Here is a 13,944-nt window from a genome sequence, read left to right as displayed (position 1 = left end):
TTCGAGCCCTGGTCCAGGAAGATCCCATATGCCGCGGAGCAACTAAGCCCATGCGCCACAACTACTGAGCCCACGTGCTGCAACTACTGAAGCCCGCGCTCCTAGAGCCCGTGTTCCGCAACAAGACAATGCGATGAGAAGCCCTCACACCTCAATGAAGATTAGACCCTGCTCACCACAACTAGAGAAAGCCCATATGCAGCAATGAAGACCAAATGCAGCCAAAAATTAAAAATAAATTAATTAAATAATTTTTTTCAAAAAAGCATATTTCAAACAAAAGAATAATATTCACAATTACAAGGCAGACTACAACTGCTAAAAGGCATGAGAGAACGTTATGGGATTGTTCTAAAACTTAACTATGATGGTGGTTGCACAAATACAGATTTTTATGAAAACTCATCAAATTTTCCATTTTAAATGGATGAATTTAATTGTATGTAAATTATACTTCAATGAAACTGTAAAAAAAGAAGGGCACAAAGCAGTTTGTTCTGAAATTATTTAATTTAAAAATTATTTCTATAAATAAATTAGAAAAAAAACACTGGAAGGATATAAACCAAAGTGTCTAATGGATTAAATTAAAGGTAGGATGGGATATTTTCTTTTTTTTGTCTTATCTATATCTTCTAAATGTTCTACAATAAACATATATGTATTTTGCAATAAGGAAAAAGCCACAAAAGCTGCTTTAAAATTAACGTTGTTAAACCAGCTTATTCAATATCTAGGGCTGCTACGAAGGCTGTCCAGGTTCTATGAAACTGTTAAGGAGAGCAAATTAGGACACTAGGATACCTTCACCAGTCCTTCAGTTCTAGAGCACATGCTTACACAGCCCAGAACTTCCACTGACTGGAATTGAATGAAAGCCTGAAACAATTAACTACCCCTGTCTAGGATTAAACACTCAAAGCAATAATCCAGCCTAAGAGTTCTTAACCTTTCCATGCTTTGAACCCATGCCACCCACTGAGCTGGAAGAGTTCTCAACACTCACCAGCAGAGGGACCCTTAGCTCCTCTGAAAGGGTAGTGCTTGCTGACACTACAGTCCAGTTGATACCACGGAGGACTCACAGATACATGTCTTCCAAATTCCTTCCGAAATATTATTTTAGGTGCTTCAAAAGATGGAAAAAGGGACTTCGCTGGTGGCGCAGTGAATAAGACTCCACGCTCCCAATGCAGGAGTCCCTGTTTGATCCCTGATCAGGGAACTAGGTACCACATGCATGCCGAAACTAAGAGCTCACATGCCACAACTAAGACCCGGTGCGACTAAATAAATAAATATTAAAAAAAAAAAAAAAAAAGATGGAGAAAAATGAGTTGTACAGGTCAACCAAAGATAATTGTATAAAAGTTAAGTTTAGGATACTCTATCACATTTTATTAAAAGGCCCAAGTTGCTTGACATTTTAATTTTTTTTTTTCTTTTTCCCTCCTTGCAGTACACAGGCCTCTCACTGTTGTGGCCTCTCCTGTTGCGGAGCACAGGCTCCGGATGCGCAGGCTCAGCGGCCATGGCTCACGGGCCCAGCCGCTCCGTGGCATGTGGGATCTTCCCGGACCGGGGCACGAACCCGTGTCCGCTGCATCGGCAGGCGGACTCTCAACCACTGTGCCACCAAGGAAGACCTGCTTGACATTTTTAATGGCTCTAATTATTGGAACTAATATAGCAAGCAACTTCAAGTGAAGACAGAGAGTGAGCTATCTGCAAGAAGATACGCAGTGGGACTGTTGATTGGGACCACAAACAGCTTCTGGTGTGGGGAGGAAAAAAAAGCCTGTAGATGAAGGAACAAGATGCCAAAAATAAATATAAACCAACCACCTTATCTGCAAACAGCAGGCCTTGAGAAAAGATAAAAATCCTTGTACTTGTTTTTTGGAAAGGAGCTTTTGTTCAAAATGCTTCAAAAGACCTTGAGAATGGCAAAAGTATTTTGTCTTCAAAAAAAGTAGTACAAGTTCTTTGCTATCTTATCTTCTTGATTCACTCCTGTATTTTTCTTAGTGATTACAGAGGGTTTAGAGCTTGTTCCCATTTCTTTGGTGGGAAAGGTATAGAATCTTTCATTGCTCCCCTTGGTTTTGCCTATGGAAAGACTAAGCAGTGGAGTTAAACTATCACTGGTTACCAGTATGCTAAACCTAGTACTACATTACTTAAATAACTAACTCTTCCCTTCTCTTCTTACAAATGGTAGTCATCACTCTTCTACTGGAAGTCTTCTTAATTAACCTTACCTTATGTTGACAGCACACTTTCTTCTTTTGAGAATCAGTTTGTAGTAATTATCAAAATAGAAATGTAAGGCTGAAAATGCATTAATATAACTACATATGTGTATGTATTACAATTCTGATTGTGCAAATAAGCTCTCATACAGATAATCCAAAAAGGTAGTTATATTTTTAAACTTGTCCTTGGATATTCGATTTCATTTGACGAATAAACCTCGTGTTCTCAGAATTCATTTCATATCCTCCCCCAGAAAAAAAATATATATAGTCCCACACTATTATATATATACTTTTTAAATATACATGTATACACATTTTTTTTTCCTTTTTCACACTGTGATAATCTGACTATAGAAGCTGGAAAACTGCCCTATTTCGTCACCCTGCTTGCTACCTTCCTCAATTATCTTGGTCATTAGCTCTACGGTGGAACTAGGTACCCTTAATTCTTAAAGTGATTCTAGATTTTTCCAGCCTTACAACTTAAGGGAAACTAGGGAACCTGTTAGAGGATCCCAGCATTAGAAAGGAGGCTCAAGTAGAACGTCTCCCACTTTTTCGCCGGCCTCTTCAGGGACAAACGACTCTGGGGCGACACCCCGCCACCTCTCCTTCCCCAAGGAGCCCCGCGCGACCCGACGGACCCCGAGCGCCGCCTGGATACCCAACTCCAAGGCCGCCCCGCCCCCAGGGCCGCCCCGCCCCGCCCCGCCCCTCCTCGCCTCGCCCCGCCTCCGTCTTTTCCCGCCCAGACCGCTCGCCTTCCGGAAGGGGGCGTGACCTCGCAGGAAGTGCTCGCGTTAGGGAAAGGTAGGGATTTCCGGCTCCGGTGTCATGGACGCCTCCTACACTGAAGGTGCAGACACCGCGGTCTGCGGGAAGAGGCAGCAGTTTGGGAGCCGGTTTCTGAGCGACCCGGCGCGCGTCTTCCACCACAATGCCTGGTAACCGCCCTGCCCCTCGCCCGGCCTGCGGTTCGCCCTCTGTCCCGGCGCCGTGGAGCGCTCCGAGAAACCCTTGACCGCCGGCCAGAGTCCCGCTGCCCTGCTCGAGGCGCTCTCCTCCCACGGGAGAGGCGCTCCGGGGCCATGGACTCACCTACCCGCAGCGGGAACCTGAGGCCCCTAAGCTACCCGTTTGATTTTCTCAGGGACAGTGTGGAGTGGTCAGAAGAGCAGGCCGCGGCGGCGGAGAGGAAAGTCCAGGAGAACAGTACCCAGCGGGTGTGCCAGGAGAAACAAGGTGCGCCCAGGTGGGCCCACAGTGGTATAGACAGCCAGCGTACTGCTGGACGTGTTCTCCCGGAGAGGCCAGAGAACCGAGGCCGCCGGGTCTTTGTTAGTGGACTGATACAGAATTCGGAGGTAGAATGGGAGTGGAGGGGATGGGCAAGGATGGGAAAGGGCTGCGCCTTAAAATCTTGTTAGGGCGTAGAGCGTGTTTTGGTTTGGTTTTGGTTTTTTGTTTGGAAGAAGATAACCATCTTGATAGTATTTTCTAGTGATTTAAGTCTTTAATTATGTTGACTAGATCCTTGTTAATATGGCTGGCGTGTGGCAACCGTGTGGTCACATGATTGTCTTAGAGGGTGTATCGATACTTTCTCTATCATTACACTTCGCCTGAGGAAATGTTGCCATTAAAGCTAGATTCAGGTGGTCAGATTCTGAATATTGTTGGGGGGATGGCTAATGAGTAGTGAATTGTGTGCCTTTTCTTTGTGTGATGGCTATGAGGATTTAGGGCTTCTGCCAAGGAAAGATGGATGAAGCAGAGTGGAAATAAGTCTGGCCAAAGAAAAAGAGGCCCTTTCTGCAGAGGTGGATGATTTCACTGCAACGTATCCCTAGATACTAAAAAACTAGGACTGGTTGGGCCTGTGTCCTAAGTGACAATTGAAGGTAGTGCTAGGAATGGGAGAGTAGTACCCACTGAAAGAGTTCTGAACAACAATTAGAAGATTCCGGTTACAAAATATTCACCCTACATAGTTTGACAAAGACTAGATCAAAGCAAGTTAAGGTTGAAAGGGATTTTGAAAATCATATAGTCCAATATCCTCTTTTTACAGTTAAAGAATCTTGGACCTCAGGACATTAAGTGCCTTGCCCAGAGGTAAGCAGTTAGTAGTGGTGGAATTGAAATCCAGTTTCTCGGGTTTTTATTCTCCTACTACACTAGTCAAGGCCCTGTATTGGCAAAGAGCAGAAAACTGAAATCTAGTTATAAACCAGTGTTATCTCAAAAAAATAATAAATTAGTAAAAAGGAAAAACTGAAATCTAGGTCTGCTTACGTTAAACAGCAGCTTTCTTTTAAATAGTCCATACCTTAGTCTCTCCTGTACTCTATCATCAAATCTCTTCTCATCTGAAGACATTTTCCCCTCTTGTCAGCATTTTCTATTTCCATTTTTAGTCTCTATTAGTAGTAGAGAATTTATTTCTGGGCTCCACACTCTAAAGAATCACTGACAGAGGAACATAATGTAAAGAGCTACCTGTATCATAACCATTGATTTCACATGGGGAGTAACTGAAGAACCTGGGACGTTTAGCTTGTAAAAGAGGATTTAGAAGGGGAAATAATTGTCCTCAAATACAAAAGAGTTGTTCTCTTTGGCCCTGAGAAATAGTAGGACCTTTTGATCAGAAATGATTAGACAGATTTTTTGCTTAATATTAGGATTTTCTAGTAGTTAAGAGCCATCCAAAGATGTGAGGGGAAATTTGATAGGTAGTAAGTTCTCTGGCAGAAGTTGAACTCCCTGGAAGGACAAGATACACAGCAAATTCAAGTGTGATAGGTGGTAGGACTAAATGACCACCAGCTCTGAGACTGTGGCTCTACTTGAGTATAACTTTTAGTACAAATTTTGGTGAAGCAGGATGGTTATTTACACTATATACAGATAAAATATTGAGAGATGGTTCTTAAAATTCTTTCTTAACTATTTACAGTTGATTATGAGATCAATGCCAACAAATACTGGAATGACTTCTACAAAATCCATGAAAATGGGTTTTTCAAGGATAGACATTGGCTTTTTACTGAATTCCCAGAGCTGGCACCTAGCCAAAACCAAAATCACTTGAAGGCTTTGCTCTCAGAGAACAAGGGGAGTGAAGTACCTGTGTGTAGAAGCAGTGAGGATGGATCTGGTTTAATAATAGAAGCACAGCACAGTTGTTCTTCAGTCAGCCTTGGATGTAAAACACAGCCACCTCCTGTGGAAGAGAATGTAACTCAGAAACTCCATCACCTGGAAATCTGTGCTGATGAGTTTCCTGGATCCTCAGCCACCTACCGAATACTGGAGGTAACCTCCCTTTATTGTCCTGGTAGTGGGGTTAATGAGGCTGTCTTACTATTTACATAGGGTGGCAGTAGAGAGGCTGACCACCAAAGTAACTTCTGACTGATGAACCTGACTAGACTGGACCCTTATGTTGGCCTGGAAACACCTCCAGGTGTTTGAACTAATGAAATGCCCTAGATGCAGACCAGATAGCTGGTGGTCATGGCAAACAAAGACAGATCACCTGCTATTGGGAGCATTATATTGCATCCAGAAGTTGTAGCATCCTGCTGTACCTGCCATCTAGTAAAGAGTCCCAGGTCAGAAGACAACTTTTGTTACTTCTAAGATAGTTATGAGATGGAGAGGTTAGTTGCGGTGGTACCTACTCTCAATTGTGGGAGAATTCTTGTTTTCTCAGTTTGGATGTGTGGCAGAGGCTAGGCTAGACCTGAAAAAGTGTCTAGGGTGGCCACTGTAACAAATGTTCACAGAAGTGACAACACACTCCACCAGAAGCTGACTAGTTTTGGGACTGAGTCCTCTGGCATGACTTTGTGCTAGTCCCTCACCCAGCAGAATGGGACTTCTGCCTCTCTCTGCCTCATAGTTGTTACGGGGGTTAATTGAAGTAAGGTATGTAAAATGACTGAGAATAGTGTCTGGCACGCAGTAAGCCCTTAGTAAATGGTGCTGTTTTTATTATTACCACACCCAGCGCTGAATTTAGGACAGTGTTGCCATGGTCCTCCTTTCATGAATTTTTCAACCCAGTCTGCTAGAAACATTTCTCCAATAATGATATAGTGGAGCTGAGTAAGAAAATGTTTTGTTTACAGGACCATTTGCCAAAACTCAGAAAGTAAAAGCAGCCCATGCCCTTTTTTCCAGACCATCTCCCTCCCGCTAGTGAAAGCCCGTGCTCTCATTTTTTATGGCTATCTCTTTAAGGGTTCCCGAGGTCAAGGGCAGGGAATGTCATGGGTACTATTTAGCTCTGGTCACTACACCTTCCCTAATACAATTAGACAAGATTATCCGTTGTTGATTATTTATCTAGCTTTAGGGAATTAATTCTTTGGAAAGTTCTGTGATTAATAGTTCATTTCTGTCTACAGGTTGGTTGTGGTGTGGGAAACACAGTCTTTCCAATTTTACAAACTAACAAGTAAGTTTGTTGTAAAGTTTAACTACATGACAGCAAAGAAGAGCAAAGTGAGGGGTTGTTGTTTCTTAGAACTCTTACTGCATCCAAGTGGTAATAGTGGTTATTGGGAATTGTGGGTTATAGGAGATTAGATATCTACATTATCCATTTATGGATTGTTTTGACTTAATTTTATTTATGAGTTATCTTTGTCATCAGGGAAATTAGTGGGTGTTAAACCTGTTGCATTGTTAATATATGGTACCTTCATATTTTAACTCTGCCACATAGGAAAGAGAATAGACATAGTACAGTTTGTAATCTAATTGTTCTGCTGTTTTTTCTGCCCATTTCAGTGACCCAAGACTCTTTGTTTACTGTTGTGATTTTTCTTCCACAGCTGTAGAACTGGTCCAGGTAAGTGCAGTGCTCCTGTCACTAATTTTCACTGACTTAAAGGGGAAAGGGTCTGCTAAAAATCAAGGTCTCTAGCTATTTTCTTATTGTACTGTGGTCTGAAAGTAAAAGATGCACTGAAACAGCATGGAGTAGAGGAAAGGGCCAAATGTGAATACAGAATATGTTGCTTGCCTGCTGTGAAACTTTGGGCGGGTCTCTTGACCTACCCAAACTCATGTTTTAAGGATTAAAATGAGATGATTATTTCATTCAGGATTCTTTGAGTTACAAGTTACAGAAACTTCTAGACAAACTCAGCTAAAGGGATTGTCATAGAACTCAAGGGCGTAAAGTGTAGCCAGGACTAAAACTCAGCCCTGAAAAGGTATCAGATACCAAAGGCAAACTGGCTGGCTGGTGAGATGTTGCCGCCCCCTCCTATCACAATACCTCCCTCAAGTTCACAGTGTCTTATCTCTCATTGCCCATTTGCCTTCTGTTTTGTTTTTTCTTTGCAGACCAGCTTTCTCTAATAAGTTTTTCCTGGTTTTGCACGTGGCCTTGGCCTCAGCATACTTGCCCCTCCCAGTCCCTTACAAGTCTCCCCTCTTCACGTGTTCCCAAAACCTCCCCTCAATGACAGTGTCTTGATTCCAAAGTCCCCAGAAAGTCTGATTGACTCAACCCAGCTGACAGTCTACTTGCCCTGTTTCAATTAGCTGTGGCCAGTGAGGAACAAAGTCACATTTTTGGAGAAGAGAGATGTGGATAGGGAAGTTACCCTAAAAATGTGCGTGTTACAATAATGTATGATGCTCCTAGCATAGGAGCTCAGGAATTGGTAATAATTCTGGATTTTTTTTTTTTTTTTCTTCACTGCTTGGCTTGCAGGATCTAAGTTCCCTGACCAGGGATCGAACCCAGGCCCCTAACAGTGAAAGCATTCCCTAACTGGACTGCCAGGGAATTCCCACTTGTGGAACTATTCTTGCAAACCTATACCAGACGAATATTGAGGCTTATCCTTAGTTAATTTAATGATAATAAATTGTAGGTTAAATCTTCCACATCTAGAGAGAGAGATTTTCCTGGAGAATTCTATGATCTGTGTAATACGCTGTAGTAGGAGTTTAAATCATGCTTTTTCAGTACGTTTTGTTTTCCTCCTTATGAGGTTTCTCTTTGCCCTTTTGGTCACTTACCTTCCTGGTCATTTTCCAGTCTTCAGATCTGACTCTGCATCAGAATAAAGACTAAAATTAGAGGAGTTGGGAACATTCCATTTTAAGCATACCAGTTAGATTCCACAGGGTCCTAGAGTTGTTCCTGATTCTTACCCTAAGAGTAAGAATGTTTGCCATAATGGCAAGAACTATCTCCTCAGTGGGAAGAGGCGGTGATTACGTTTAAAGCAAGATAGCTTTTCTTGAGGCTATGTGAACATTTTCTAGCCTGTGTCCTCTCTTCCATCTGTCTGCAGACAAATTCAGCATATGATCCTTCTCGGTGTTTTGCCTTTGTTCACGACCTGTGTGATGAAGATAAGAGTTACCCAGTGCCCGGGGATAGTCTTGATGTCATCATCCTCATATTTGTTCTCTCAGCAATCATTCCAGACAAGTAAGTTTTAGATCCCTTAGCCAGTAGCATAGCAAAAACAAAGCTTTGGTCAGGGACCTGGATGTCAGAGTTGGAACCTAAATAAGAAGGATTTTATTAATGTTCTGATAGGCAGGAAGAAGCTCCTCCATCCTAGGAACAGTAGGAGCTTCTCAACTATTTTTCTAAATTTGTCTTGGAGTCCAACTTCTGGTTTAGCATCTAAACCTCTGCTTGTTGACTGCAGTGCTCGGTTCTTCTCATGATTATGGTTTAACATCCCCAGAGAGTGAGGGGGCTGTCTTAGTGGGTATGTGGAAATTTCCTATTGACCATCACATAGCATGATGTCTTAGAACTGTGGATGCCACAGCTATTAGAGAACATCCCATTATTGGCCTTTTAAATGCTTTCAATAAAACAAGCTTATTAACAGCACAAAATTTACAGTGAAGTTTAACTCAGGTGTTCTCTGTTTAAGTTCTTCAGAAAACTATAGTACAGGAGAATTCCGTAAAATCACGATTAGATAAAAGGAAAGTCGGTTGGTTTACCCTAAAAGATACCATTGAAGTCTCCTAGACAGGCAGCCAGTTGTCCCGACGAAGGTGAAATACTGTCTCAAGGAGGCAGTAGCATTCGGGGCAGTTGCGGGGGGTGGGGGGTGGCTGACTTTCTCTAGCCCACATTTCCTCTAGGATAGCATTGTGTCATCTGACCTGACAGGGATATTGTGAGTGAGAAATAAAGGCAGGTGGAGGGCAGCCCAAACAGCCTGGCATGGTTTTAAACATTAATTGCAGAAGCTTACATGCTGTACACTTTTAAAAACTGATATGGACTGAAACAAAACATTAAAATTAAAAATTCATTATTCAGTATTTAAATAGACTTTCAAATGGTTTTTGTAAGTTTTAAGCATTTATACTTTTGCAGTGGTTAAAGCTGAAACCTGCACTGAGACTCTGTATATGGAAAGTCAGAAGTGTAAAGCAGTCTGCCCAGAGTACTCATTTGCATACAGACTGTATCACCATGTAAATTGTAAGTTCTAGGTTCAGTCTTCATTTAAGAGATGGAAGGATGCAGGCTGCATTCAAAGAGCTTGGGCCTAGTGGGGCAGGCAGATGGGTCAACTAGCAATCTCCATACCGGGTGGTCAGGGGTCCTCTCAGATCCATGGGAGCCTGGTGTAGGATTGGCTTCCCCATGAGGAGTGGGAAGTGAATCAGGCAGAGAACATATAACTTCCCCCACGGTGGACCTCTGCTGAAGAAGCAGGCCTCTTCAGACCTCTTCATACTGAAGGCAGTGGATTGGAGGCACAGTTGTGAGCAGGCAGCGGAAGGCACAGCAGAGGTTTGGGCATGTGCTCAGGTTATAACTGAAACAAGAGCGGAGGAGATTTCAGGGCTTTTCGGGATATGCTACAGGGGAGAGGAACCTTATCCCTAAAGAGATCTGATCTTCGTTCCCTGCTGCCCCACAGGATGCAGAAAGCTATCAACAGGCTAAGCAGGCTTCTGAAGCCTGGAGGGATGATGCTTCTGCGAGATTATGGCCGCTATGACATGGCTCAGCTTCGGTTTAAAAAAGGTATTTTCCCACTATAATCAAAACAACGGTTTTGCCATAAGAATAGTCATACAAATTAGTGGAATAAAATAGAGACTCAAATTATATAGCTCCATACATAAAGCCATTTAATACATGATAAGGATGGTATGTTTTTGAAGACTTGTATAATCTAGGTGTTAGGGAGGTCTTTTTTAGAAAAAGGCATTTGATTACATAAATAGTTTTTAAGTGTGGTATGGCAAAAGATGCCATTAAAGTTAAAAGACAAATGACAGATTGAGGACAAATATTTTCAGTTAAAGGAACAGATAAAGACAATGTCAGTGCTCTTCAAGCAGGGCTGTTGGCAAATTGATAAGGGAAAAGATCAGTGACCCACCAAAAAACAGACAAGAAGTGTTTTAGAGTTGATTTACTAAAGAGCAGATCCAAATGGCTGAAACCAAAATTTCAAGAAAATAAAAATAACAATGAGATACCTATTGCTGGCTGATTCAGAGAAAGAGATACACTCTTCCATTATTGGTAGAAATAGAAATGGTTACAGCCTTTCTTTAAGCATCCTAGTGTTATCTATCCAATCCAACAGTCCTTTTGGGATTTATTCAAGAACCAGCACATAATATGTGTATGATAGGCAAAATCTTGGAAACAAAGTGACTGCCTCTGGATAGGGGAATGTTGTGCATATCACATGAGATAGACCCCATACCACTGGTCTTGGGGGGGTTTCCATGCTATATTACCAAGTGAGAAAAGCAATGTGCACATGGGTATTTTAAACTTAATCCCATGTATAACAGTAACTGGGGGAAAATAAGATTATTTGGACATTCAAAAGGTATAGAAGGATTGATTACATATCAGGTTGTTAAATTGACAAGGTCAGGGGACTTAGCAGCAGGAGGGGAAGTGTGTGTCTTTGATAAAAACAGTATATATGTGATCATATTTATGAATGTGCATGTGGATACGTAGAGAGACATGCAAAAGGACAGTCACTAAAACAGGAATAGTGGCTGTCTCAGATTTCCTTAAACTTAGCTATATTCCTTGAGGTTTTTTTAAACGTATTTTTAGAGGGGCAGAAGGCTGTTTAGAAAGTTGTTTCTGTTTTCAAACAAAGTGTATGCGCTATTTATTTAATCGGGGAGGGAGGGAAAAACAAGCTATTTTCATCATGAAACGGAACTGTAGAACAGGGGGCTGAGAATTGCATGTGTTAGCTAACACTGAAGTTTGATTATTCCCCTTGGGCTGCTCTTCTCCAAAGCACCATTCCTTTGTAGGAGAGAAATTGCAGATTCCTGCAAAGTACCAGTGTAACCAAGAAAAGGATCCGTTCTTGGCCCAAGAAATTGATATCTTGATGCACATTTGATTGGCAATGAAATTCAAAGAAGTGCTTTAAAGTTTCTCTGGTCTTTACCACACCACTCTGCAGGTCAGTGTCTGTCTGAAAATTTCTATGTGAGAGGCGATGGCACCAGAGTGTACTTCTTCACACAAGGTATGAAAGCACTCGTCTTTATGCTGATAGCCCCCACAGGGCCAGATTACATGTTCCTCCGTGTGCTTTCAGAAGTGAAATCATCTGGCCCTTCTATCTTTCGCAGCCTCTTCTCTGCCCTTCCCCACCTCTCAGCCTACCTTCAGCCACCTTGAACCACTCACTGCTCCAAGTAGGCTCAGCTTGTCGGATCCTTCTGTCCCTCCTTTGCTCTTCTACTGGCTGCTCTTCCTCTCTATCACTTTGTCCAAAACAGGAACCTGCCCATTTTGCAAGACTCCACTGTAGCTGTTTCAGGCTCTAAGCTGGGTTGTACCTTAGGTGCACCTGAGTTACGGTGAACTCATGGCCCCTTGGGTTCTAGGTATAACTCAGAACTGCTCTCCTCCGCTGCTTGTCCTGCTGCCAGTTTCCTCCTCCTCCAGTGCCTTATGAATACTTCATTCCTGGGCCGTTTGTCAGGTCACATACTTTTTTGAACCTTTAGTTAGTGATGGAACCTCTCTCCTAAAAAAAAAAAAAAAAATGGCCTTGACATGCCATATATGTCAATTTTTGCATATAATTGTAAGGTGTACGTAGAACCCTAGAAAATTCTTTCTCATCAGCTAACTTTTAGAGAGGTTCTCCCTGTGGGTTCCAGGCTGCCATTCACTCATGGTTTGCCTTCCCCTACCTAAATGTGGACTTCCTGCTACCAAGCCACTACTGCATGTGTAACTAAACAATACTGCTCAAGCCATTTAAAATCTATAAATAAGGACAGCAATCTCACAGAGTGCCATTTAACATGGGAAGTGGTAGGCACAGTGCTTTTTCTTCAGGGGAAAATATATAAACATCTCTTTCCAAACTAGATGAACTGGACGCACTTTTCACTACTGCTGGACTGGAAAAGGTTCAGAACCTGGTGGATCGCCGGTTGCAAGTGAATCGAGGGAAACAACTGACAATGTACCGAGTTTGGATTCAGTGCAAATATCGTAAGCCTCTTCTGTCCAGCACCAGCTGAGAGGCACCTGCTCCTGACAGGCGAGGTCATTGGGGCTTTTTAAAAAGAACGCCCACAAATGGTGTCTTGTAGCTATTAAACCATTCAAGGATTCCAACAGATTTGAACCTAGGAAGAATTATTTTATATCAAGATTCTAACCATTTTTTATAAAGCAGAAACACACCATTGTAAAACAATTATACTCCAATAAAGATGTTTTAAAAAAACACAACAACAACAAAAAAAGATTCTAACCATTTTTGCTTCATATTTGTGAAGCCCTGTGGTATATACTTTTCTCATTTTTTTTCTTACTTGGAGATCTCAAAGAATCTTTCTTGCCATTTTGTAACTTAATAGTTGAAATGTTATTCATGGGAATCAAAGAATTTATTTCCATGTGTAAGTATTGTATATGATGAAGTGAATTAACTAAGTTGCATTAAATTAGTTGGGGATTCAAATGCCTAGACTAAGAAATTGATACAAAGATGACTAAAGGCCTCATTCATTGGTCATCAGAGATGCAAATTAGGAAGAATCACCTGTCTTTGGATATTGTCCTGACTCAAAAAAAGAGCATCAAAATACAGTGTCCTTGTTAAGTATTTGGTCATGGTCTCTGCTTGACCTTAGTTCCATGGAATTTTAAGTACTGTTTCCCCATCTAAGTAACCTGCATCTAAAAAAATTAAAAGGATCTTCACTTTTAGCAAATTGTCTTTCTGTGTGTGCCCTTAAATGTTTGACTGAGAGACATTTTAGCCATTTCATTTCTGAATGTGAGCCTTTCATCCCTGTTAACTTTTTTAATGTGATCGCCCCCGTTGATGGTCCACAAACTATATGATGTGTTCTTCATTTTACTGAATTAAGAATTTTCAGTTCTTCATTCCTACATTTTGGGTTTTTAACTCAAACTTTAATATTCTCATAATTGTTTATTTTATTTATAAAAATATAAGTCATAAGCATTTATTTTAATAATTCCAAACTTACAGAGAAGTACAGTACCAGAAATACTGTGAGAATAGTCAACTTTTTTCTGAATTGTTTTTTCTTTTTTTTTTGGCCACGCTACATGACATGTGGGATCTTACTTCCCTGATCAGGAATTAAACCGGTGAACCCTGCAGTGGAAGCACGGAGTCTTAACCACTGG

At 41.6% G+C, this 13,944-nt stretch overlaps 1 protein-coding gene across 2 annotated transcripts; it reads left to right on the top strand.

Moving 5' to 3' along the window:
• Window positions 1–3,092: 3,092 nt before the first annotated feature.
• On the top strand, window positions 3,093–13,455 carry METTL2A (methyltransferase 2A, tRNA N3-cytidine; the record flags this gene model as incomplete). Of its 2 annotated transcripts, XM_082859970.1 has the most annotated exons (9): window positions 3,093–3,202; window positions 3,409–3,500; window positions 5,218–5,576; window positions 6,674–6,723; window positions 7,059–7,119; window positions 8,582–8,721; window positions 10,190–10,296; window positions 11,723–11,788; window positions 12,646–13,455. In XM_082859970.1, 9 exons carry the CDS (start codon window positions 3,093–3,095, stop codon window positions 12,798–12,800), a joined length of 1,140 nt encoding a protein of 379 aa, XP_082716096.1. In that variant the 3' UTR covers window positions 12,801–13,455. The 2 variants fall into 2 exon arrangements, with proteins under 2 accessions (XP_082716096.1, XP_082716097.1); XM_082859971.1 differs by lacking the exon at window positions 3,409–3,500 and having other exon boundaries at window positions 3,094–3,202.
• Window positions 13,456–13,944: the final 489 nt, after the last annotated feature.

Source organism: Leucopleurus acutus (genome assembly GCF_964270905.1).
Source record: "Leucopleurus acutus genome assembly, chromosome: 19".
In the NCBI taxonomy this organism is placed as follows: Eukaryota; Metazoa; Chordata; class Mammalia; order Artiodactyla; family Delphinidae; genus Leucopleurus; species Leucopleurus acutus.
The sequence above is the reverse complement of the archived record's forward strand: the minus strand, read 5'-3'. Positions and strand labels throughout refer to the sequence as shown.